The 27,133-nt window shown below is 48.9% G+C and overlaps 2 protein-coding genes across 2 annotated transcripts in view; one reads left to right on the top strand and one right to left on the bottom strand.

Moving 5' to 3' along the window:
- Positions 1 to 263: 263 nt before the first annotated feature.
- On the top strand, positions 264 to 1,270 carry LOC144108409 (prolyl 4-hydroxylase subunit alpha-3-like). The gene is made up of 2 exons (XM_077641651.1): positions 264 to 515; positions 632 to 1,270. The coding sequence occupies exons 1-2, from the start codon at positions 264 to 266 to the stop codon at positions 1,268 to 1,270; spliced, it is 891 nt and encodes a 296-aa protein (XP_077497777.1).
- Positions 1,271 to 8,129: 6,859 nt separating this feature from the next.
- Positions 8,130 to 27,133, bottom strand: part of LOC144108408 (endothelin-converting enzyme 1-like) — a 48,958-nt gene continuing 29,954 nt past the window's right edge. The window contains exons 8-12 of the mRNA XM_077641650.1: positions 26,834 to 27,118; positions 17,854 to 18,051; positions 16,071 to 16,306; positions 12,130 to 12,249; positions 8,130 to 8,471 (exon numbers count right to left, since the gene is read on the bottom strand). Of these exons, the coding sequence (XP_077497776.1) occupies positions 8,130 to 8,471; positions 12,130 to 12,249; positions 16,071 to 16,306; positions 17,854 to 18,051; positions 26,834 to 27,118 (1,181 nt within the window). The remainder of the gene's footprint in view (positions 8,472 to 12,129; positions 12,250 to 16,070; positions 16,307 to 17,853; positions 18,052 to 26,833; positions 27,119 to 27,133) is intronic.

The raw sequence follows: 27,133 nt of genomic DNA, 5'->3' as shown, positions 1-27,133 counted from the left end.
CACTCGTTCGGAATAGGCTAAGGGTCGTTGCTTTAACGCGCATGGGAAGTCGGCCTGGAGAACAGCCCCTGTTGAGGCTACTGAGGCGCTCAGCTCTGGGTGCCTTGTCCGGCGTGCTTCGTGACTTCCGCTGTTCTCGGCCGCTTGTAGATAACGCCCGCTTCTTGCCCTGACCCACGGCACAAGACGTCGACGAAGCTGCTGCGGGAATCTGTAGGCTCCAGGAGGCGTACCACATCACGCCAGAGCTTGCCGTGGCGACAATGCGCTCTCCCGAACTGCCTCAACCTACGGCGGACGATATGCTCTCGTTGGCTGTCCGCTGCTCACTCAGGGAACGGACACTGGCCAATGAATGGGGGGCTCTAGCCGCCGCTGACAGACGATACACGTCCTTGTTGAAGCACCACCTGCCGGTTCTTGCGCCGTCGACAAGGACAGTGAGGTTCAAGGTCTGGCGCCAGGTCATTGGCTACCCTCCAGAGACGCCGGTCATGTGGCTCTACAGAGAACTGGTGCGAGGAGCCGTCCGCTCCAGCTTCGTCACTAACTCGAGCTTCGGCAAGCTATCTCAGTCCAGCCGGAAGGCAGATGTGAGGCCCGCCGCTCCCTGGTGTGCCGGCTGTCGAAGGGCAAGCGTGGCGCCGCGTCGCTGGCACCTTTCACTGTGGAGGCGCTGTCTGCTGCGGAGCCTCGGGTGTGGCTCATCCACAACTTCATGAGCGCCACGGAATGCGCTGCTCTTCGAAGGCGGCCGGAGGCGCTCGCACCAGCTGAAGTGTTGAACATCAAAGTAGGAAGTGAGGTTCAAAATTTGAAGACAGCGGAGATGAGCCCTCTGAAAAAGAACGCTAACACTAGCGCCTTCTACCATTGCGCCGAGGTGATGACGGGGCTTTCAATGGCGTTCGCTGAGAGAGTGCAGGTGCTGAACAACGGTATAGGAGGGCACTATGGAAAGCATACGGACTTATTAGGGCCGTGGACAATGGAGACTTACGGGGAGTGGCTGGCAACACTGCTGGTGTACCCGAGTGACGTGGCGGAGGGCGGGGCCACCGCATTTACCATGGCTGGACTATCAGTCACTCCTCGCATCGGCTCGGCGCTGTTCTGGTTCAACCTGAAGGAGAATTGGGCAGGGCTTTGGGAGCCAGACCGAAGCACCATGCATGGTTCGTGCCCTGTGCTTCGAGGATCTAAGTGGATCGCCCCCTTGTGGATTCATGAGCGGGCGCAGCCTGTTGACTTCAACTACACGATTCTTTAAGCCCGCCTCTTTTCTTCCCGACACCACATGCACTCGTTCCGCAGTTTCCATTTTATTCCAGCCATCGGGTGCGGAAATCCCATCTCTGCAATTATTTTTATTTTTTATTTCTGCATTTTAACTTATGAAACGACCCGGTCGTACTCACAATCGACATATTATTAACATATATCTTTCGTTGATAAATATATTCACGAGCTCTTTTTCTTCGACTTTCTTAATATTCGAGGGACGCAAGAAAATTTAATCTATATTGCGCTTTAAGTTTGTTCGCTTTATGGCCTTGCATGGACAGGCCAGGGTGGATCAATCCTTGCGCTCACCGTGCACAGTTGTCACCACCAGCGCATCGTCTGCGCGTCGATGGGTAAGAAACTGTGTTGGAGTGTGAAGAGGGACTCTCGTTCTCTCAGCCCCATCGGATATAGCAAGCAAGACGGGTCCACTATTCCAGTATTAAGTTACAGAGTGGTTGAGGCATGATCTCGCGAAAGATAGCAACGTTTTTTTCATGGGCAATTTCACGTCGTTGCTTCAGAAAGCGGAAAGTACCCTGTACAAGATTGCCATAAAAATCGTTCTTCGCGGTGTTTGTACACGCTCGCCATGTGCGCCGACAACCACTTTTTTCCAGCCATCACTCTATTAGCATTCCTCCACCGCCGCTTCACTACAACTTTGACAAACGCCTCGAGCTCCAGTCAATAGCGTTACAAAAAATATTTGGTATGACGCGCACCGAGTGAGCGGCTACAACAAACAAGCAATTAATGCACACCTTTCAATGAACAGTACTCCATGGTCCCGACAGGCGATAACACAAAGAATAAAACATAAGTGTAATCCACCTCAGAACATGATTGTGCGTTTCCGCAGATGCCAAGTAAACCGTGCTCACACGGCTCTAACGCATAGTTTCATTTCGGCCTTCACTCACGGGCTAAGCGATATTTCTGGCTGTGCACCTACCTTTCAACACGGAGAAGCCAGTAAAGAGCTCGCGAGGAGGGCTTACCGTCCCGGGTTTCGCACCGAGTGCCTTTCCGCGCGTCAGGAAAGACATGGCGGCACAGACGTAAGCGCATTATTCGAGAACATGGCGGCTGCCGCTGCTCATGCAAACGTGCTTACAAACGCCGCTTACAAACGTGGATAGGAAGTTTGTCGCTGCGCACATAATCTGCTCTGCACACATAACACTGCTTAGGGTGGCTAAGGAGACCAAATGAATAAAATTAATCGTTTAGACTTACCGTAAGTGGACGATTAAGTTGAATTTCAATCAAAACGTTATCCACGAGAGGAAACGCCGCCGACGCCGTCACAACGGCGCACACAGTCGTTTGCTGCCCGGATGATTTTCCGCCGTTTCCGGGCAAAAAAGGTAAAAAGCGAAACAGAAACCAATTTCACGGTCATGTCTATATTGGTTGCACTCTTGCCAAGTGTAGCTTGCTCTAGCATCCAAGAACACAAAGGTCCATTGGTTTAAAGCACAAATTCTCCACTCGCGCTTTAAAAAGCTTGTTACTTTCGCGAAAACCAAAACCGAAACCTTACTACTTCGTCCATGGCGCCGCATCTCCAATCGAATATTATGTGGCGCCCTTTTCAAATAATTATAATGCTGCATAGCATAACGTCTTTTTGGCGTGTGCTCGTGTTTGGAAAACCGGTATGGACAAGAGCGCGTTATCGCCTCCTATGCAGAGGTGTACGGCGAAGAACGAAAACATACTTGGTTTCTGATTGTTGAGTCGAAACTTTTTTCACGTGAATGCAAACTGCAATGGTATAAATGGCATATCTTAATTCCGCCGAGAACCATGATCATTGAGGCTCTTCTAATCATGTTTCTGAGAGATGGGCACATCCTTGAATTCTCACCCCCGTTATTCCCCCTTATTTTACAGGAGGTTCTAAGGAGAAATAAATGTACAGTCACTGATGAAATGCTTCTTAATTAAGAGCGCTGGACAGTAACGATAGAACGATGTAATGGTATATTCTCGAGCGATTCCTTTAAGGGAGAGCGTGTTCGTGTGATGTAGTACAGTTTGCAGCACCCTTACTTCAGAAATGGGTGCCTTTCCTCGCCCTACCTATCAGCATTAAAGATTATTGAATTGTATTCTCAATATGCGTCGCGGTTTAAGGAAAATGAGCTTTTCAAAGCTTCTAAAAACAATATACAGGAAGGTATTGCATTGCCGTTGGATAATATTTTTTTTATTCCTGAAATAGCAAAGAAAGCGGAAGACTCTGACAATAGTTGCGGTCACCCGATGCAGTTTGGTTCGAAGGGGTTGAACGTCCCAAGCCAACACAGGGAATGAGGGACGCTGTAGAGAAGGGCTCCAGAAATTTCGACCACCTGGGGTTCTTTAACGTGCAGTGACATCGCACACTACACGGGCCTCAAGAATTTCGCCTCTATCAAAATTCGACCGCTGCGGCTGGCAACGAACCCGCGTCTTTCGGATCAGCAGCCTAGCGCCATAACTACTTATCCACCGCGGCGGCCCGATGCAGTTCTACTGAGCATGCAGTGCGAAAAGAAATCAATATTTTATGGACTTAGTCAAAAGGCGGTGTATACAGTGTTAGGTAAAATTAGGATTGTTTTAAACAATAGTCAATAGGTATATAGACAATAGTCGATATGCATTCTAAAGATTTTCTATAGATGATAGGAAATTAGGGCGGTTAGAGATTCTCTATAGGTCGTCTATAGACAAATGGCTGCTACGCCGGTTATAGACTAGTCTACAGATGGTTTATAGATTGTCTGTAGACAAAAGAAAATTATGGCGGTTATAGGCTTTGGCAGCAAGTGTAGTGCTACCATCCAAACATCCATTAGAGAAACGGCCCTATGTCTAAGATGGAAAGAACAGTCGCGACTTCCGCTCGTCGCTTATAGCGAGCGAAGCGCTGTAATCGCATTCCTGGGATCGAAAAATTCAGTTTTCGGCAGCTTGAATACCAAAGAGCGTCTCTCAGTCCCACCGCACAATGAGCGTTGCGACCCGGAAGAGGCAAAAAAAGATGGCACTGAACTCGCCATTAACCTCGGGCCAACTTGCGCCGGGGGCCTAGCTGGTGAATCAGAGCGCGCGTGCAGGCTGAGGAAAGCGGCTGGCGGATGCAAAATCATGATGTGAGAGACAATCAATCAACGTCAAAAGCGAAACCACTGCCCATGGTCGGTGATCGACAACGAATATTAGCGGCATGGTACACATTATTGGTCAAGCGCTGCTCCCGCGTACAGGCTGCACGGAAACAAGGAACTGCACTTACAGCGAGCAAGTACTCTATATGCTATCTTCATCACCGAATCGTTACAATTTTGTCCAAAGGTCGGCGACGACAAGGCGTCATTCTAGACACCGGGTGCAGTACAAGTCCACTAGAAGGGCGGAGGGTGACGCGTAGGGCAAAGCACTGGCCACTGCTAGATCCCATCATGCCTCTTAGACGACTTTGACCTCAACCAGTTACCGTCAACGCTTCAGCCACGATTAGCCGTATAAATTATATAGCACCCTTAGATCCGCTCATGAGCCTCGACGATTAGCATGGCCACGTTGGAGATTCTAGAAGGCGTCGTAATAGCACTATCTGAAGGAACAAACATGCATAAAAAAATTTAATATGCTACACGTTTATCTGACTTTGTATTTTTTGGCTGTAATATGGGCAGTGCACTTACTACGTACTTCACATAGACAGAGTTAAATACGCGGAACCGTGAGGTCTGTTACAGGTGGACCGGACTACTGGGTTTTGGAAACGTTCACTAATATTCCTGAATATTCGGACAGCAGTTCCTACAGAACCGGCTGTTGTTTCGAAGAATAGACGAAAAATTCTCAAGAAACGCGTGTTTGCGCCACCAATACAAATTGCCGTTGATATGCACGCAGGCATATGAAGTTTTGATGTTGTTTCGAAAGGCTTCTCTTGAAAAAAATCATTAAACACTCTGTTAACTGCCCATAAACTTTTGTTCGTAAAGTCTATAAACTTTCCACAGACAAATTCTATAGACTAGACTGTAAGCAGTGCAAATCCTATAGACAGTCTATAGGCTATGTATAGATTTATGGCCATACATTTTAGTAGACGTGAAGAGTAGATTTATTCAAGGGTCAAGGTGACCAACCCTGGCAGCAGTCAGGTTAATAAAATACATAGCTTTGGAAATTACAACTCGGGCAGTGTAGACAACTGTCAGCAGGAGGTGCCGTGCGTTGGCGGTACGCAGATACCGGCCGGAGAGGCCTCGTCACCTTGCGAACCGAGCGACAGAGCTTTTGAATAATAGCAGATACGGCGCCACCAGTGTCTACGAAGGCAAGCGTCAAAACACCTTAAACGATAACGTCCATTAAGTTCCTGGGGAAAATAGGGCTTACACCTCTGTCAAGCGCACAAGTGCACTTATGGGGAGTCCGCTTCGACACCCGGAGTCACACTTCAAGCTACACGGTGCTAAGAGAAGAGAAAGCGCACTCGTAGTAAAAAAAAAAATAAGAAAAATGGCGACAGGAAATGAACGGAATCTTGGAAGAGGTTGACGAAAATGTAAAAACTTAAAAATTGACTGTTTCACGTGATAGCGCAAATAAAACAAACTTAAACAGTTTCTAACAATAAAAAAAAATAGAAATAGAAGAAAGCCAAGACAAGCCAAGATTATCAAGAATTTTGACAACAAGATGGCGACGAGCAGCGGAGTTTTATCGGGACGCGTTGCTATGTTTTGTTGCATCGCTTTTGGCTATGACGAATAATTATTTAAAAACACAGTGTTATAAAAAGAATAAAATAAACTTGCGAGTAGTTTTTATGCACCGTACATACTATGCCTTCAGGGATGCTAGGCTCTCAAAGTGTGCTCGGTCATCGCACTCCAACAGGAGTGCACTGTTCTGCGAGTGCCATTCCACTTGCGACGTTTAGAGTTCACAAAGTGCACTTTTAGCGAGTGACACTCTCCGTGAGTGCACTTAAATTGCCCGCTTGACAGAGGTATTAGACGTTCGGACGAGTACGCAGTTCGTGCCTCAGGAACTGGTGCGGTTAGCTTCCCGGCTCGGCAGTAGGATGCCGGCGGCGCATGAGCGAAATGGAGCGGCGACGAGGGGTTGGTTCTATTTGTGTTCGGCCGCCCGCTAAAGAAACAATCATCGTTGAGATCATGGGGAAAAAAAGGAACAATTTCATATTCTTTCGTCAACTTCTATTTTCAGCCGCATGTTTTTTTACTGCACATCGAGTTAGAAAGACTCGGTGATCAGTGTTCGTAAGTGAATGACCGCGTATGAAGCAGCCCCAGTGATCCACGGCTAGTGAACTGCATTAAAGCTACCTCTGTTTGCTATCTAAAGCGTTTCATTATAGAGTATACCTTTATTTCATTTCTTCTCCTTCTCTACCTTATAAGAGCTTTTTTGTCACTAAGCGTAGCCTCTTCCATATAAGAACGATGTAATATATCGATACAGGTTAATATTGATCTGTCCCACTCTGAATTAGTGTCCCAAAGTTTGAAGAGGGCGTAGCAGAGCGCTTCAGATTAATTTACCCCAATTGGTGTTCTTAACATTCTGCTCTCCGAAGTAATATGTTACAAGTAACTAGGAATCTTGATCACTTATGTCTTCACTTCCACTAATCACATGGACTATTTAATAGCTAAGGCTAATATCAAGTTGTTTTTTCTACTCCTGCCCGGCTACTCGCATACAAAACTAATTCTGCCGATACCAGACTATGCATGCTTTATTTGGGGCCCGTTCACTAAAACTTACACTAACAAGCTAGAAATGGCGCAAAACATCAACTCGCTTCATTTATAATATACTTAGACGTACGTCAGTGACAGGATTCTTAACTAGAGCGGACATGCTACCATTAACGCAAAGAAACCGTGTGTCATGACTAAAATTCTTTCAACTTATTACGGCTGCTATAAAACCGAACTTACTGGAATAATTTCATTTTCTTCTGGTTACGTCACTATGCAGACACATAGCCGCACAATAACCCTATTCATCAGGCGTAATAACCGTTTAAAGTATTGTTTATTTGCACGAACAGTGACTAGAATCTTCTCAGCAATGACCAAGTTTCAATATAATCTATGTCGACATTTGTTTCAAGTATTTAAAAACGTGTTTTCTATGCTTATTTTTCGAAAAGTTTCAAACTGCGTTGATCTAATTTGGTCTTCTGTCCATTGCTGTGTTATTAAACTTGTGTTCACTTATCTCTATGTCACCCTGCTGGAATCCCCAGTGGGGATTACAGCATATGCAAAATAAAAATATACCTGTGGTTTAAGCATTCGTTAACCCTGATGAGAAGCGAAAGCTTCCTTTTCATGACTCCTTTCATAAACGCCGCACACACTGCCGAATAGATTGTCTGCGAAGCGTCGAAGAAATGCCCGATGGGGCAGTTGCCACCTGCCACGGTGGGCAGATTGTGATGATGTCAGTAGGTCACATGACCTGCCACGTGACGCCTGTCCCGTGACTGCACTGACGCTGCTCTCTTGAAAACCTAGCGTAGTGAAGCTTTTGCTTAAAAAAAATCATGCCCACGTACCTCGCACAGCACACGGGTGCTTGTTAATACGCCTCCGCCGTTGAGCCGCCATGGCGACTGGCGACTAACGGCGGCTCCCGGTCAGTACGAAAAACCACGCCGCCTAATGGACGATCGTTACGAATCGCCTCTCAAATTTCTCTTTACAGCTTCCAAACAACGTCGGATACGAGACACCGGCCGATGGTCAGCTCCACGGTCGCCACGGACACAAATCGTGCGCGCCCCCTACACAGAAAGGTCACAACCAGTGGGTGCACTTGAGCTCGGGGTTCATGCGCGCTGTGGGACCGCAATTGAAAGCCCTCGAGAACTGCGGGGTGTTCATCGCGGGGATGTTGCAGCGGGCGCGGGAGCCTTCGAGAGTCTCTGTCTGCGCGAAATCATTGAAGTTGCACTTTGTCATGCAGCGACCAACGTAGACGAGTTGCTCCGCAGTCAGGTTCAAGTTGGGCAGCGTCCAGCTGCGCTCATCGTCGTGCAGTTGCCAGAACAGCTTGTCTAACAGACTGGCTCCCGCTAGGTCTGCCACGTTCTCCAAGTCGATCAATTGGCTCCCATTCGGGCGACCAGGCAATCCTGCCTGCAAACAAATTGGTGGCGCAAGTCAAACATTTTTGGACGAAAATTAAGAACATTGTAAAATTGTGTTTACCCGACGCGGTGGCTCAGTGTTTAGGGCGCTGGGCTACTGATACGGAGTTCTCGGGTTCGAACCCGACAGCGGCGGCAGCGTTTGGATGGGGGCGAAACGCAAATGCACCCTTATGCTTGCGATGTCAGTGCGCGTTAAAGATCCCCACGTGGTCCAAAATTATTCCGGAGCGCCCCACTACGGAACCTCTTTCTACCTTTCCTCTTTTACATCCTCCTTTATCCCTTCACTTACGGCACGGTTCGGGTGTCCGCAGAGATGTGACACACATACTGCGCCATTTCCATTCCTTTAAAAAAACCACTTTTTCAACTAATTTGTAAAATTGTGAGTACTGTTATGGAATTATTGAAGGTAAAGGACCATTCTTCCAATATATAGCTAAATTTACCTTTTAAAGTTTTTCTATTGCTTGCATGGAACACTTAGGACTGCCATAGAAAACCAATGGAATTGCTGCTGACGATCGCAAAAACGTTAATAGCAAAGAAATGCAAGCCTGTGGACGGAAAATCTGCCGATATATATATATATATATATATATATATATATATATATATATATATATATGCATATATATGCATATATATGCATTACCGGTATTGGCGTTATATGGCAACCATGATGAGCGACAATGAACAACCGGTGGCCCTCGGGATGAATTTGCCGCACTTATTTAGAATAAAAAGCGCGAAGAAATGAAGGCTGGGGGATTCTTTGAGGAGAGGAAAAAAAATCCACCAGACGTATGCCCTTGCGGTAATGCGATATCCAGCGGCAGCTGGATTGGTGCGAAATGTCAGCCGGAGTGTTTAGTAACTCTAGACAGGGAGGCGGATGAGTACCAGTTATGCCATTACAATGCCATTAGGTGCATTTAGCATAATAGTGGGTACCGTTACAGCTTACAGTGTACCGCGAAACGCCGCTGCGCATGCGAGGATCACCCTGAGAGCGCCAGATGGCGCCACGTTCCCGGCAAGAGCACGCGCATCTTGAGCGTAGGGACCAATCGGTGCGTGCGTTTTAGCGGGTAGCGGTAAGCAGCAGCGGTAACGGTATGCGCTACGCTATACCGAGTAAAGCGCTCAAGAGAAAATCTTTTACGACAGCGTTGGAGCAGCCAGGTGTCATAACCAGACACGGGGGTCGTGGAGAGAGTCATGGTAATGAAGTGGGGGGGGGGGCAGAGCCTCAGAAGGGATAGAAATTGAACTAGCCATGTAAACTGCTCAGTGGGCGACCTTGTGTCCTAAACAAAAGTAGGAAAATTACGAATTCTGGACAGGCGTTTCAGCCTGACTGAACGCACAAGCAGGTATGCCAGCTAACATTACACATAACTGTTCACCGTCCACCCTCAAACAACCATTCAGTGAATCCCAATACCACACTTGAACCCGAGTCATTCCATGCTTTCGCATTCAGGTGTGTGGTACGTACGCACAATACGCATGGGATGTCGTGAACGAAGAAGTAATGGAGGAAATTTCGAAAGTAGCATTTGCACTCGTTTTGAAAGGAAGAGACGACCCGCTGCGCAGGCGAGACATGAGCATTCAAGCAGGCAATATGGAGGTTCGAAAATATTCTGACAAATTTGTTACTGCCGAAACATACTTCGCGGGTTTTGGGTTTGATTGATATTCTCTCGTCCTGGAGATCAGCGATGCTACCCAAATATTGCCTTACGCTGGATCCATCCACTCAATTTTAGGATATAGCTAATGTATACATCACTTTCCCCCATGCTCCGTATTCTTTTCACTATAATCAAATATATCACGCATTAAGCCACTGGTTACAACTTCTCCCCGTTGCATGTTACTCTTCTGTAATAAGGAAGCAAATCACCCATTGGCATCCACCCAAGGGCAGCCGTACGGCTTGGGGGATTCCACTAAAAGACATTTGACCAACACTTTTCCCACTTCGAGTTATTGATCATTTCGCTCTCACCCTACAACATGCTAACCATCCCGGTGATCTCATTTGGTAGAGCGGCTGCTCTGGTGAAGCGGTGGTCCCAGGTTGGTTTTATTTTTTGAGGAAAGGAAATGGCGCAGTATCTGTCTCATATCTCGTTGGACACCTGAACCGCGTTTTAGGGGAAGGGTAACGGAGGGAGTGAAATAATAAAGGAAGAAATAGGTGCCGTAGTGGAGGGCTCCGGAGTATATTCGAACACCTAGGGATCTTTAACGTGCACTGATATCGCACACGTTAAAGGTCCCCAGGTGGTCGAAATTTTTCCGGAGCCCTCCACCACCTGGTCCCGGGTTCGAACCGTCAAAGAGGACGAATTTGTTTAATGCTGTATAGCTTTTTAATGCTGCATAGCTTTACTTAGTAGCCGTATGGCCGCAACTGGGCGGACGCCAGTCAGTAATTTGCTCCCTTATTACATATTTACTCTGCATTGAGGGAATCTTCTAAAATCATTTCAGAAACAGGCACTCTTCATTGGCATTTTTTTGCTCTTGATATCTTTTCGAATATAATCACCTCGAATTTGTTTTTTTCTTGCATATTGTTTCGTTGTTATATCTCAAGGTTAACCCTATATTATCCTCGTCAGGCCCCCGGGTAAATTATGTTAATCTGTGTTTTGCGTCGTTTTTAAAACACACATCAGTACGGGAGCATAACAGCAAAGTAAGTCAGAGTGCTAACTGCACTCCGCTGCAGTCACGTTTCAAGGATCGCGCTGCCATAACATTCCTCTGAGCAGCCTTCCAAGTTGGTTGCTTTATCTTGATCAGCTTCTTTCGCCCACGATCGAATTCACCTCAAAAGGATAAATACGTATTAATCGATGCATGTATCCAACGATAGCATAACCAGAAATTTTGTACAAGCGCATTTTTGCAGCGGGAAGTTATTGACGGTCGAATTTTCCACATATAGTGAGACTGCACCATAATTAATATATACGCCGATCCCTCGTCCCGACCATCGTAGTTTTCTGCTGTCTATTGTCAGAAACGCACCCCATTGGCTTAAACGGCACTCTTAAATGCTCGGCGCGAACGCGCAAATTCAGCATTAAAACCAAAGTTTTTCTTGAAAATATCGGAGAGGTAGACCTCCCGTCAAGATTTTCTTGAGTTTCTTAAAAAATTCAACAGTTGCGTCACAATTAAAACTGATTACCAAGAAAACTGGACTCCGTGCGTTATGAAATCATGCGTCATGTTTTCCAAGGAGCAGAAACTTGTAGAATAAATCACGAAGAAAAGCCACAGCGAAAAGCCTGCGGGGCATTCGGTAGCAAAATATGATGAGTACCTGTATAGGAACACTAATACGGGAGAATAGAATTTTCTTATTACTAACAAGCCAAATATTTGCTGAGATCTGAACACGATATTGCTTTCCTTAGCACACCGCGTGATCCTCGATCTCATTAACGCATTTGTTCTCTCTTAAAAAGAAAGTCCCTCATGTGATAAGAGATTTTCCGAATGTAAAAACTTCGCAGCTGTGTCCGAATATACATCTGCGATGTGGAACACGGTACAGCGGCTTGGTTCCACTGAAAATACACCTTAATTCTAGAGCCCGGTCCCGTATGGCGCATTGTTACCTGTTGACGCTGTTGTGCCAGGCACTCCACGAGTTCGGTGTACCTCCTCCTGGTCCTGTCAGAGTAGCATTGGTAAGGTCCTTTAATGTCGTAAGCCTTCATGATCTCGTGGACCAATGCCTGCAGTAAACGCAAGCTGGCGTTACGCGAACAATGTCTCCGCAGTTGACGGCGGGACGATTGTCCACAGACCCTTTTCCCAAGCGTTTCACCCGTTAAAAGTCGAGCACCAAGAATATTATACCTTGTACCCATCAACATACTGGCGGGTCACCGGTAATACTGGGAATGGAAACCAGCACCTGTAGCATGTGACACTGATGCTCAACTTAGCTCAGAGTTACGGCTACGTTACAAGCTCCTTTAGCTAACCCTATTTCACTTTCTAAGCTCCGCTCTCACGGAGCCTTATTTCCAGCCCCTGCAGACGAAATTCAGCGATTCGCATGAATTCTCACCATGATGGTTGGTGTGCTTAAGGGGTCCCCAAACTGCGCCCCGCGGTCGGAATCCGGCAGTGGAGTCATCAGGACCGGCCCACGGCAGGAGATAAACCCCATAAATAGACTGCATTCGGCCATCGACTCGCAGCGACTACGATGCTTGCTCTCGCGTTGGCATTGCATTGAGGTTCTAATGAATGATCCTTCCGATTTGTGCATGGCCATGTAAGCCGAGCAGTGTCTGTTTTAGTTCACTCGTTTGCCCACATCACACTTGCAAGTGTAGAACGAGCGATGTCAACCCCCAATGGGCGACGCCTGGCTGTCTGGACATAGGTGAGGAAGGAACAGAATGCCCGGTGTCGCTACAGAGGCAGGAGACAAATTCTTGGGCAGCTGTGAAATATCTTTTACGAACATGCTGGCAGTCTAAAGAACTAGCGGCACAACGGCAAGATCAAAGGGCTCGTGTTTGCTGCTCATGCTGGACCTTTGCATGAGCTGAACAACGAAAGCGCACGGCAGTGTCTTAACCCGTCAAGTTCGAGTTCATGTAAACGCGCAATCGTTGAATCGGGGAGACCTTGCACCCCTCAATGCTCGACAAGACTATATAGAAGCCTGGCATGCTGTCAGGACCTTGACGTAGCTCGGGAAGGGCAACCTAAGTTTCACAAGCTACACTGGTGCAGCACTGCCATCGCAGGACAATGGCGCATCGCTTAACCGCTCATCTTGAAAGCGGAGCCTCGAATCGAAGCAGAAGGAAAAACCGAAGCCTTAGCGAACCTAATTCGCATATAATCACCTACGCAAATCGGCTGGCATTTTGTTCACGGCCAAGAGCTAACATTAGGCGCCTTTAGCATATCGTGTGCCATTTTGCCGTTAGCGTTAGCGTAGTACAGGGATCCCACCTGCTGCCAGTGAGCACACGCTGATTGGTCCCGATGAGGGAAGCGTGCGTCCAACTGCCGAGTACGAGGCGCCGTCTGGCGCCGTCGAGGTGATCTGTACATGCTCATTGGCGGTGGGCGAGCTCCCGGTACTCACGTAACGTTAACGGTAACACGGTACATGGTATGCTAATGGTGTCTATTAGTTCACGGCATGCTGCTTACTGCAACTGGTGCCCGCCTTCTGAAAACTTACGTGACGCTCTTGCCCGCACCGACCACAACGGCCAACTAGGCCGTTCCCCATTCCGCAAACAGCAGGCATCAGACAAAGCGTCCCACAACCGCCCGCACTGAATGGTAAAATTCTCACCTTGGTCCCTCGTCTCGCTTTGTTCGCCATATGGCCGCTTGGAGCCCTCTGAAAAACTTTATTGTAATATGCTGATTCGTAGAAGTATGGGAGTTTTCCCATTTGCAGGAAGTTTTGATCTAAAACCGGGTCTAAAGAAAATTCAGAAGAGAATTAAGAATAAATTGCTGTGTTCTGGCCATAATTGATGCCAAGAAGTCGCTACGAAATTCTGTAATCTAACACTAGTACATATGCGAAGATTTGCAATTCGGCCACGGGGAAAAATTGTTCAGAAGTTAATTATATAAATGAACAAATTTCACATTTACAGCAAGGAACGTCACAGGACCATATCATGCAATGTCCTACAGGCCAGGTCGCTGCGATGACATACGGGACGGCTGCGGACTGCCCGGAAGCACAATACCGCACCATTTACAGTGGCATAGTGCATGTCTCACGGCTTAAACTCTACCCGAGCTCGGTCTCCGAAGCAACCTTATCTCCGCTGAGTCTGTTCTTGCGAAAGAGAGGCCACACCGCGGTTGCTATGGACGGGGCTGTCGGCGTGCATCAAGCGAGACTGCTGGCGCGTGCTGGGTGGTCTTGGATCGCAGAGTACTGACCTGGTATACCCTCGCCTTAATTACGTGTTGCGCCATGTTACAAGGTTCAGCCGCGTAACATACAATTAACCAGCGGCGCCAAAGGCTCGGCACTCATGCCCAAGTGCACTGTGCACAGATTTTGAAAGAAGGTCACATAACCGACACTGGCTAGGAGGATTAAGGATGGAATGTCCTAGAGGGGTGGGGGGAAGGGAGAGCACATATTACACTTGGCTACAACGAAAGAGAATGAGACGTGGGAAAGTTGTTTAGGCCGTACAAATGGCCAGAAGCCAAAGGAAACACACCCCCTGAAGAGGGGGAAACTCTAGTTCCCTGAGCCGTTCTTGGTGCTCGGGAGTAGAGTAGTTCTATTCGTAGATTGCAACACCGATACGCCGATCCCGGCTCTTCGGACACGACCGAATGCATGTTTTCTGAGCATTACTTCGAATCTGCTTGCACAACGTGTTCCTCTATGCAAGTCGTGAGTGGCAGGTCTGAAGCATCTCGCCTCTGATTGGTGTGCTTCCATACCAATCAGAAGAAGATAAGAGATCTGCTTCTCAAATATACTGAGCAGGCACCAGTACGATTAAATATTCAACAAGAGACGGCCTACTCGGCAGGACCATTGTCTTTTCGTGCATGAGATACCGGTTGCTTCCAGCCAAGAGATCGAGATCTCGCACTTAACTCTCAGAGCAACACCGTCATTGCGATGCTTCTTTGACTTGAAGTGTCATCAGTCAGTTTGTGCAGGCAAGGTTTAACAGGAGGAGTTACTGCACCGAGTAGACACCAGACAGGCGCCGCGCACGTGAAGAAATCACTTGGCACGCTTTTAACTCATCACTCACCTAGAGTAACACCAAGTGATGATAAAAACATCAGAAGGGGGGTGCGTTTGTTCAGTGCAATCATTTTGGCTAGCAGAAGAGTACGGACTGTTCGACATTCTTTGCCAAATGTCTTCAGACTACATGTTTTTCCCGCTGCCGTATTGTGGAGCAATTTAAAACCCCTTGAACCAAAGGATCACAAAAGGGGATGAAGAAGCTTCTCCTCACCTTGGAGAGATTTAGAGCTTCAGGGGAACAATTATACTGATCGACTACGCAGTTTAAATGTGGCCGGTAGAGTTTTTGACCAAGGTTGTGCCTAGGTATAATTAAAAAAACAATGGCTGCGGCTTAGATCAGCTATCCCTGGTTATGCAAGTGAAAGCTTTGGTGTCATGTGGTTAAGCCTCGGTTTAGCTATGTTTATCGACGAGCCAGGCGAAGCTCCCCACTCTATTGGTTTCTGCTGCCCGTTTAGCGCGTTTACGCTCCCTATCGATTGCTAAACCCTCGCACGGTTGGCAAAGTCGACCGGATGATCAGACTCAGCCCGACGTCTGCGAGTACCCGCTCACGTGGACGTCAGCTTCGGCAGGACTAGCTTCGTCTATAGCGAGACGATGGTTATGCTGCGCGCAGCTGCTTCGAATCACGTGGTACGTGACGTGGTTACTTTCGCAGCTTCGCTCTTCCTGTTCAAGGTCATTCATGCAGACACAGCGAAATCGGTGCCGCTAGGCTAGTGCACCTTTAAAATGTTACTCCGCGTAACACGCCGTTAAATGTTCGGTACTTACATCGCCTAAACTGCCCAAGGTCAAAGCCGGATGGCCGTCACCGTACAAGGAAATGGGTAGGAGTGCTCCCGCCGGGATGACCAAGCTGTGATTGCGCTTTAAATAGAAAGGGGCCGCCCTGCTGGTGTTGAAGAGGACGTGCGTCTGGTCCGTCCACTTCAGGCGAGCCCTCCCCGACAGCGCTTTGAACCATGCGTCCAGGAAACGGCCGGTCGGGGACATGTCCGGGAAACCAGCTGCGCGCGCAGTCAGTGGTGCCGTGTCAGCAGCATGCGGAAGCAGGTGAGCTTCCAGCGTCACTGATAAACACAGAAAAACCAGAACTGAGGGCCTTCCGTACATTAATGTTTATGGCTTAATTATCCTACGCGAAAGCCTCCCATACAGCAGTTGGCGAGCGTTTAGACTACATCTAGAAAAACTGGACATCGGTGAACTACTGTCACTTGGTACTGTTTACTGGCGGCCTGTGTTGAAATTAGTTAACAATTTTATTTTAAGAACTATTGCGAAATAATTCTCTGTCACAAAAGATAAAAGAACTCGGGGTGCCTCATTTATGGTAAAACCCGTTGATTTCGTCTTACTTTCTGCTTCACTGCGTAGGCCCTGCCTTTTTTGGCGGGAAGCAACGCAATATTTTGCTCGTAATTGGCAGGTTGCATTTCGCAAGCATTTGGAAAGCTGGACGGAAAGAAAGCGATGCGCGGGTCGAAGAAACTGTTCAATTTCTCATAATTACAGAAACTATAAACATTAAGCTACAAGAATGAGAGTACATTACACCAGGCCTCGCACTGACCGGCCTGAATGGTAGGCGGATCATTGTCGACCATTCGTTCTTACCGGACCAAACAAACACATGTTTCCAGCCGCCTCACGTCACACCGTCATGTGATTGTGGCAGCCCGCCGGCTTTGTTTTTATTTTTTTCTTGAGTGATTATAAACGCTCACAAATAGCCACTCACAAACGTCCACGCTGTCTAATCGCGTTCGTCTTGTGCTGTTTAGAGCAGGCCTTATTGGTCGGCCAAGTGGTTTAGGCCTCTCCTGAAGACCATCAAATCCCGGTGTACGTTTCCCGATCGAAATATTTTGGTTTTCATTCTGCTCCTCGCATATCCTAATAATACTAAGAGCGCCTTCAACAGCAGCCTCATATAACCTGAAGCCCGCACTAGCGTTGGAAAATAGGCAACTTTCTTTTCGTCACTTTTTCTTTGGAATGCATTACAATGCGAACAAAACCTATTGAAACCAGATTCGGCTATCTCGACAAGTGATGTGCAGTCAAGGGGATGCGTTGCGTGCAAGGTTCTGAAAAGCTTGTGCATTTTGGCGCAATGTATGCAAAATTTCTTGGCCCACAGCGCCGAGGGTAACTGAGTCTTAGGAATTCTAAAAATCGATCGGGATATTGATTACTATGGACTATAAGCCTCTCAAGAAATAAGGAGACTAATGGTAACAGCTGAACAGTTTAGCAGTCAATATCGGTTAAAAACTGCACTAGTTAGCACGTCTTAGCTGTATTCTGACGCGCTACACCGCTGACAGTATGACGAAAGAAGTGCTCGTCTGACTGAAAAAGCCTGTTTTTAAGAAATTGCAGAACATCTTATCTCAAACGCCCGGCAACAAATCGCATTTGATATTTCTTTTAAGAACATGATATGCCGGTGTCCATTTCCTATTCGTCTACGCAAACTTGACCCAGCTCGATGAGGGCATCGTCCGTGAGCCTCCGAGCGGAATGCATCAAGGCAGTCAGGAGCACCAACCGAAGAACTTGTTGACGAAGATTTGGTCCAGTCGTTGCTGGGGGCTGCTGACGAGCGGATTCATGAAGTGCACAATCCGCTGAACGAACACGCGCTCTGTTTCCTGGAAGCCATCGTAGAGGTCCAGGACGCCCCTGACGGTATCTTTTGCGGTGAGAAACATGCCCTCCGCTCGGTTCCGTGCTCTCGAGCTGACTACTGCGATGTGCAAAACAGAATGAAGCCCCAGCAGAGCTATTGAGCAGATAATATGAGCTGTTGAAGGCTGCGTAAGTTAATCGGTTACAGCTAAGAAGATCCCCTGCGAGAGAAAGGTGAATGGCAATGTTCCTCACGCCAGTAGGCAGGAGACAGCAAAGGTCTTTTATCTTATCTTTTATCTTACGAGAAAAGGTGGTCCGAGGTGGCCGAATTGTGGGTGTTTGCGGATTGTAGCGACACCCATTTTTACTGACATAACCCGTGTTCGAGTTGCATGGTTTGACATTGTAGGCAAACGCACAGCCGCCTGATAATAAATTGAGATTAACAGACCCAGGAACAGATAACTATAGACATAACAGTCGGACAGAAAAATTACGAGGTAACAGAACAAACTATTTTCTGCATAAAATGGCAACATATGACGAAAGCTTTTATTTTACGCCATTCTCAAGCATCTGAAAATAGAAGGCCGCCACCATATGGAAGACCTTGAAGTAACGAGCGTTAGCTGTTTGGTTTACTAGGTGCACAGAGCGGAGAAGAACTCACTCCTCGTCTCGAGAAACGGAATGTAATATCCTTTGAAACGGGGTGGATTGCCACCATGCTCGGCTACGAGTGCACGCACGCCGCCTTGTGTAACGATCGCCGCCTAGCGCCATCTATCAGAAAAATTACGATGCACGTCTAGCCATTTTCGAGTGGCATCCCCTCAAGATAAGTCCCAAGCAGAATTCACTTCGTTTTGGGGTGAACTTGGGCCTAGAATTCGGCTTGGGGTGCAATATGATAACGTTTCAATTTGTAATTCCATGTATACAATGCTTACCTATTATTTAATCGTGGTTTTAATTCTATACCAGAACCCTTAGGGTTTGATTTGCCAACCAAATTCGGTATGCAACTGTCCCTGGAATGGTGCCCGTTGCTGTCGGAGTATATATCGCGGAACGATTGCATATATGTATAGCGGAAAGGGATGGCACCATCATAAAAATCAGACAACCGAAACTATGCCGCCATTTTGTCCCCTGACGTGATGCTCACATAGTTCCACCTCTACCCATCGTATTGGACCGTGACGCCATCATTGGCACATGGAAGGTGATTGTTTCTACAATGCTGTTGTAGATGGCACTGCAAGTCTCAATGCGAGATCCGCTGTTTTCTGGTTGCAGCCACAGATCTCGAGGTGGTAGGAGTCCTCACGAATTCTCGAAACGTGGTGAGTAGTTGTTACCACAGATGGCACTGTGATGAAGGGCTGTAGGAGACCCCACGAAATTTCGAAACGTGATGAGTAAGAGCTAACGTTCTTGAAAGGACAGCCCGGATTAGTCACTTTTACAAGCGGAGATTTCTGACTGGTCGATCAAAAGCACTTCGCTGCTGTTATGAAAGAAGCCAAAAGTTTTATATCTCCATGAAGCAATGATAGCAGGTTGCAGACTCCTGAAGTTTTACAGTCATCTTAATTATAGTTAGGGTAATGAATTAAAAAGAAGTAACATCTTTTAAGCTGTCTTGTGTAGCCCCCATGAAAATAGTCTATAGACAGGCTGTAGACTTGATAGACTATTGCATTCATATAGATAATTCTTTTTGTCTATTAATAGTCTATAGACTGTCTACGGACAAAAGTATAATAGAAGTGTATGCCTTAATTCTGTACATTGTCTATATTGCCACACTGCTCACATTCTGCGAGCGCCGCCATGCGGCCGAGCGGCATTACTGGGCTCGTGTGGGAGCGAAGAAGAGGACGTTCCCGTTCGAACGCGCGCTGCTGGGTTTCTGGCCTTCGGATTAAAAAAGCCCACTTTCGTGCCGCCCTACGTTTGTCGGCGACATTTAGGTGGAGGTGCTGGGTATCGTTCCATGAACGCTCACCCCGAGGGTAACTCTGACGCTGATCAGCGACGCTTGGACACAACACCCGTCCACAAAGCGAGCCGCCGCCTGCGAGGCCTGCAACCTGAGTGTCAGCCACTGACGAGGCCGGTGCGTACCATGACGTCTACTACAGGCAGTCAGACAGGCCAGCCTTCCGGCACTGTCCCGCCCGTTGTAGTTCTCACCCCTCGCTCACCACCATCCTTCCACAGCGATCGGTTTGAGGACATCGATGACTGGTTGTCCAGCTTTTACCGTGTGGCCACTTTTAACAAGTGGGACGACGACCGAAAACTACGAAACGTCTATTTCTCGTTCCAAGATTCTGCGAAGACATGGTTCGAGAACCATGAGGCATCCTTTACGAACTGGGAAGCGTTCCGCCGTCAGTTGCTGGCTACCTTCAGCACAAACGCACGCAAGGAAAATGCCGAACTCGCCCTTCGCATCTGGTCACAGCAGGCGAACGAAAGCGTCGCTATGTTTATTGAAGACATGGCACGTCTTTTCAATCGGGCTGACCCTGCCATGCCAGAGGCTACCAAGGTGCGCCACCTCATGCGTGGTGTGAAGGAGCAGCTCTTCGCTGGCCTCATACGCGACCCACCAAGAACCGTCGCTGACTTCGCTAAGGAAGCCACAGGCATGGAACGTTCCTTACAGGAACGACGCAGTGCGCAGTACGGTCGTCCGGGAAGTGTTGCGGCCAGCAACTATTGTGCGTCCCTGCCAGTCGCCGGGGACGAGGCTCTTCGGGAGCTTGTGCGGAGTGTATTTCGCGAAGAACTGCGCAATCTCCGCTTAGATGCTCCACCTGCCAGTGTTACAGCTGTTGCCGATGTCGTCCGCGAGGAAATTCGGCGAGCAGTCCAGCCACCACCGGCACCACAGCCGGAGCCGTACGCCAGCAGCTACAACGAAGCCCTATGGACACCGCAGCCGGAGCCGTACATCATGAGCTACAGTGAAGCTCTGCGGAGACCTGCGCCAGTTCCACATGCGTTCCGCCCTGCTGCCGAACAAACGCAGGGGTACTTTCCCTCCGCCGAGCTGCGTGACCCGCGCCCTGTTCGAATAGCTGACGTGTGGCGCACACCCAACAACCGGCCACTATGCTACCACTGCGGGGAGCCCGGTCATATCCTCCGCAACTGCCCCTACCGGCGGATGGGATTAAGAGGATTTCCACCGAGCGCACCTCGACCGCACTATGGTGAGAGACCGCGAGACATTGAGCAGTACCTGGCCGATAATGTGCTGCCCTCAACGCCTCCAGACGCCAGTCTAGGTCGCCGTCTCCAAGACGAGTTCCTCCACCCAGTCATGCACCATCATCTGGCCAATTCAGAGGCACGTCTCCCCGCCGGGAAAACTGAAGACGGCGTCCTCTGGGGGTACGACCGCCGCTGCCGCAGACAGCCTCCATCCGACGATTTTATGCGACGACCCCACCCGCCGACCTTAAAGACGATCCCACCGCCGACCTCACCGACGACCTCAGCGACGACCCCATCGACGACGGCACCAAAAACCTCGCCGACAAATTGTCGAACAATTGTTTCCGCCGCCGAAATTCTTGTTGCCGCCGATGGCTATGACGTATCTGCACTCGTCGATACCGGAGCCGACTTTTCTGTCATGAGTAGTAACCTAGCCGCAACACTCAGAAAGGTTCTAACACCTTGGCATGGGCCGCAGATACGCACAGCTGGTTGCCATGTGGTAACGCCGGTTGGCGTCTGCACCAGCCGTATAAAGATCCGCGGTGCAACTTTCACTGGCTCCTTCGCCGTGCTACGAAAGTGCTCTAAAGAACTGATTCTCGGCATGGACTTCCTTAAAGAGTATGGGGCGGTCATCAACCTGCACGAGCAATTGGTATTGTTTTCGACACAGCGAGCCGTTGATACTGGCCCCGAGCCACACAGAACACCATTACGCATCTCTGATGACCACACAACGATACCGCCGAGAGCAAGCAAGTTTGTCACAGTCCAGTGTGATACCAGCTTCGGTACTCGGGGCATTGCCGAAGCGAATATGTCGCTGCTACTGTCTCGGCAAGTTTGCGTTGCTCGCGCCCTTGTCGACCTTGTTCACGCGCGTACCACGCTCTTAGTGACCAACTTTAGTTGTGAACCCCAACATTTGACGAAAAACATGGTGATTGCCCATTTTGAAGAACTTGGCCAGCATGCCGGCCAATGTGCCTAATCAACAACGGCCCCCGAAATAGCTGAACAGGACACTGCAACAGCCATTAGGACCGACGTGAACACTGACCTTCTGACCAATCAGAAACGCCGCGTGGAAAGCCTTATTGACTCTTTCCGCGACTGTTTTGCATCAACATCCAAGGTTCGCCAGACGCCAATAACTAAGCACCGTATTATCGTCGACAGTGACCAGAGACCGCTATGTCAGCGTCCTTATCGTGTATCGTCGAAGGAGCTCGATGATATCCGCCGCCAAGTTGCCGAAATGCTCCACTACGACGTTATACAACCATCGACGAGCACCTGGGCGTCACCTGTTCTCGTCGCAAAGAAGGACGGCAGCCTACGGTTCTGTGTAGATTATAGACGTCTCAATAACGTTACCAAAAAAGATGTCTATCCACTGGCGCGCATTGTTGACTCATTAGAGCGCCTCCGCCATGCTACCTACTTTTCGTCACTCGACCTTCGTAGCGGTTATTGGCAAATCTAGGTCGACGAACGTGACCGAGAAAAGACCGCCTTCGTTACTCCTGACGGACTGTACGAATTTAAGGTGCTTTCTTTCGGCTTCTGTTCAGCCCCTGCGACGTTCCAACGTATGATGGACACCGTACTAACTGACCTGAAGTGGCAGTCCGTCCTTGTCTATCTCGACGGCGTCGTGATTTTCTCCGACACGTTCGAGGAGCACCTGAAACGTTTGCGTGCCGTCTTCGAAGCAATTCGTTCTGCGGGTCTGTCTCTCAAGCCCGAAAAGTGCCACTTCGCATTTCGGGAGCTCAAGTTTCTTGGCCACATTGTGAGCGCTCAGGGCGTTAGCCCCGACCCAGAAAAGACCACCGCCGTTGCTGCATTTCCCCAGCCAACAGATAAACGAAGCTTGCGGCGTTTCCTGGGGCTTTGCGCCTATTATCGGAGGTTCGTTCAAAACTTATCCAAGCTCGCAGAGCCGCTGACTCGCCTGACAAAAGACTCCGAACCCTTTGTCTGGGGCCAAGATCAGGAAAAAGCTTTCATAGAGCTTAAGGCCCGCCTCCAATCTACGCCTATCATTTCCCACTTCGACGAGCAGGCCGACACGGAACTGCACACAGATGCCAGCAATGTGGGCCTCGGTGCGGTGATTGTGCAGTGGCAAGACGGTGTGGAACGCGTGATCGCATACGCAAGTCGCACTTTGTCCCGTTCCGAATTGAATTATTCCACAACGGAAAAGGAGTGTCTCGCTGTTGTGTGGGCAATCACAAAATTTCGTCCATAGCTGTACGGCCGCCCGTTTCGAGTCGTCAGCGATCATCACTCCTTGTGCTGGCTTGCAAACCTCAAAGATCCATCGGCGCGACTTGCACGGTGGAGCCTTCGGTTGCAAGAGTTCGACGTCACCATCGTGTATAAGTCGGGTCGGCAACATAGCGATGCAGACTGTCTCTCCCGAGCTCCTCTTCCGTGCCCACCAGATGAGTCCGACGACGATTCTGCTTTCCTCGGCGCTGTCACCACATCCGACCTTGCCCACCACCAGAGGGCCGACTGCGAACTGCTGCCTCTAATCGAGCACCTCGAAGGAACCGCTTCGTCTCCGCCCAGACTCTTCTCGCGCGGACTTTCGTCGTTTTGCTTAATAGATGGAGTCCTCTACAAGAAAAACTACGGTCCGACCGACACTGCGTATCTCCTCGTTGTCCCAACCGTGCTTCGTAAGGAAGTTCTCGCTGCATGCCACGACGACCTTTCTTCTGGCCACCTCAGTTTTTCCAGAACATTGGGACGCCTCCGCCACAAGTACTACTGGCCACAGCTTGCTGCGGTCGTCCAACGCTACGTTCGAACCTGCCGTGAGTGTCAACGACGGAAGGTACCACCGACAAAACCGGCCGGCCTTCTGAAGCCAATTGATCCACCGCAAATCCCATTCCAACAAGTCGGCATGGACTTACTGGGCCCATTCCCGGTGTCCTCCATGGGAAACCAGTATATTTTTGTTGCCACGAACTACCTAAGCCGCTATTGTGAAACCAAGGCTCTTCCCCGTGGCACCGCGGCTGAAATTGCACAGTTCTTTGTTCACCACATCGTGCTTCGCCACGGCGCCCCCGTGGTTGTATTAACTGACCGGGGAACCGCGTTTACGTCGGCTCTTACACACGAGGTCCTCCGTCTTAGTGGCACCAGTCATAAAAAAACGACTGCTTACCATCATCAAACGAATGGACTTACTGAGAGGCTGAACAAGACCATCATAGATATGATGTCTACGTATGTCGACGCTGACCATCGCAACTGGGACGAAATACTTCCCTACATCACGTTTGCGTACAACACCGCCCTCCAAGAAACGACGCGCTTCACCCCCTTCCGTTTGGTGTATGGCCGAGATGCCCTGACCATGCTTGACGCCATGCTGCTCCCGGATTGTACCCCCTCGTCTGTCCCAGGCGCTGACCAATTCGTTCGCGATGCAGAAGCCGCTCGCCACTTTGCTCGACAACGCATTCGCCACCAGCATACAACTGACGCTCGGCGTTACAACCTCCGCCACAGGGAGGTGATTTACCAACCCGGCGAGCACGTCTGGGTATGGAGCCCTATACGTGTGCGCGGTCGCTCTGAAAAGCTTCTGCGGCGCTACTTCGGCCCCTACGAGGTGCTACGTCAACTCAGCGATGTGAACTATGAAGTGAGCCCGGAAAAAGTTGTCTGGTCTTCTCGCCCGCCCAAGTCTGAAGTCGTCCACGTGTCCCGCATGAAACCGTATTACGCCCGTTAGCCCCTCCCGGAGTTCACATTCAGTGCTGCCACCACACGCCATCGCACTTTCGGTGTCTCCACACTCTTTATCCCCCTTGCCGGAGGCAACGAGGCGATGCCTCTTGAAAGGAGGGGGGCAGTGCCACACTGCTCACATTCTGCGAGCGCCGCCATGCGGCCGAGCGGCATTACTGGGCTCGTGTGGGAGCGAAGAAGAGGACGTCCCCGTCCGAACGCGCGCTGCTGGGTTTCTGGCCTTCGGATTAAAAAAGCCCCTTTTCGTGCCGCCCTACGTTTGTCGGCGACAATATACTACTTATAGGATTTTTATTTCCTATAGACTGTTCTGTAGAGTTGTCTATAGAGAGTGTAAACTTTATAGACAGAAGTCTATGGACAGTATATAGACTAAGGAAATATTCGTCAGGGAGAACGGAGGAGAGCTTTATCGTAGATCAATTTGTAGAGCAGGACAAGTTACCTGAGGAGGTCATGGTTTCTGTTGATACCAGTGCCTACTCTATTACATAGTGCCGAATTATCTAGCTCTGCGGTTAAATGACCTAATTACCTTATTCCGAAGAACGAATAGATGCGCGAGTTGGTTACGATCTGTGGCACAATCAGCGTGAGAAAACAACAAACTAAACGAAAAAGACACCACGAACCTAATTTCATTGAAAAGATTCACGTATGAATATTTTACCTGCAAATTTTGTAAAGTTTATGCTGCTCCTTTTCTTACCGGAAACTGAGATGACGGCTTCCTGCCTGTGCTTTTGTGCAGCTGTTCTCTTTGTCCTCTTTTGCCTAACCCACACCTTTCGCATAGCTTACCGGCACAGCGTTTTACCGCTAAACATATAGAAAATCTTTCCGGCCTCTGTCGGTACTGTGGGGCCACCAGCCTTTATGCCCCGTGTCTCCCGTACCTGTGTTAAGTGTTTGGAAGCTATACATTTCATAAAATTGAACTGAACTTTTTTAGCATTTTCTTGAGAGAACCGTAGAACTACTGATAAGTTTTATTTAAGCAATTAGGTAAAATGATTTCGTGAAGCTTCAGAGCGGTATGAATAGGCTAACGATGTGAAAGTTGTGCAGTACCATCTATTACTTTCTAGAAACCTCCTCATCTTGGCCGTAGACATCTAGCAACAGTAATATCTGTCTCAACGCGCTTCCAGATGAACCTTGCGTGTCTTCAAGGTATCGCCTCTTTCCTTCAAAGCTAAGAAAAGAAAATGCACCATGACTAGGCCCTCTCTAATGATAGCCAGTACTTGCAATATTTGGTATTTCGGAGTAAAGTTTACTGAAACAATAAAAATTTTGAATCAAAGTGTTTGAACAAGACCTGTAAAGCCAAATTGTCTACGGGGTTAGTACAAACTAAAATGTGACCTCGGTTGTTTTTGGCGACCAAGAATGGTTTTCATTTTCGTTCTGGCCTCATCCTGAACATTGCTAAACGATGAAGATCATGATGGATTTTTATGGCGCAAAGGCATCTGTGCCCAAAGAGTGCTATGACACAAGGTATTTTTCTTTTACGCAAGGTGTGTCAAAGATCGAATTTCCATGCAGTTCACTCTAAATAAGCTGAGTACTAGGCCAGAAGAAGCTTGTACCCATCTTATCACCGGTGGGTACCCGGTGGCACTGCGGATCGAACCCCGCACCTCCCGCATGCGAGGCGGATGCTCAGACCACTAGCCACGGCAGCGGTATACCGCTGCGGTACTGTTCTGCCTGGGTGTAGTTCGCAAAAGGAATATAGCAATGCTAAACGTTATATTTATTCTGCGCACTACACCGAGCCAGAACAGCAAAACGTTATGTGCTCCTTGGCTTCTCCTTTGCATTCCACAGTGGCTGCGCAGCAGCGCTGGAGTATACATAGCGTGGGGACGCACCAGATCTCAGGTAGCGGCTGGTCGCGGCAAATTCCATGACCTCCAGGACGTGGTGGTAGCATGCCACTTCCTTCTCCTTCCCGAATACCACCTTTGGAGACAACGCGTAATCGAGAAGGCCATCGAAAAGGCCCCAAGCCAGCATGGCGCGAAAGCCGTCCGGGCCCCAGAGGGGAGACCTCAGCAGACCTGCAAGAGCTTGGAGCACTGACTGCTGGAACTGAATCACGTCTGGGCCCTCGTACGTTCCATTGGTGTACTTGCTCACCGCATCGATCCACTGGGCTGCAAGTGCCAGAA

This window comes from Amblyomma americanum, chromosome 10 (assembly GCF_052857255.1).
Source record: "Amblyomma americanum isolate KBUSLIRL-KWMA chromosome 10, ASM5285725v1, whole genome shotgun sequence".
Lineage (NCBI taxonomy): Eukaryota > Metazoa > Arthropoda > Arachnida > Ixodida > Ixodidae > Amblyomma > Amblyomma americanum.
Note: the sequence above shows the minus strand (reverse complement) of the source record. Positions and strands in the feature narration are given on the sequence as shown.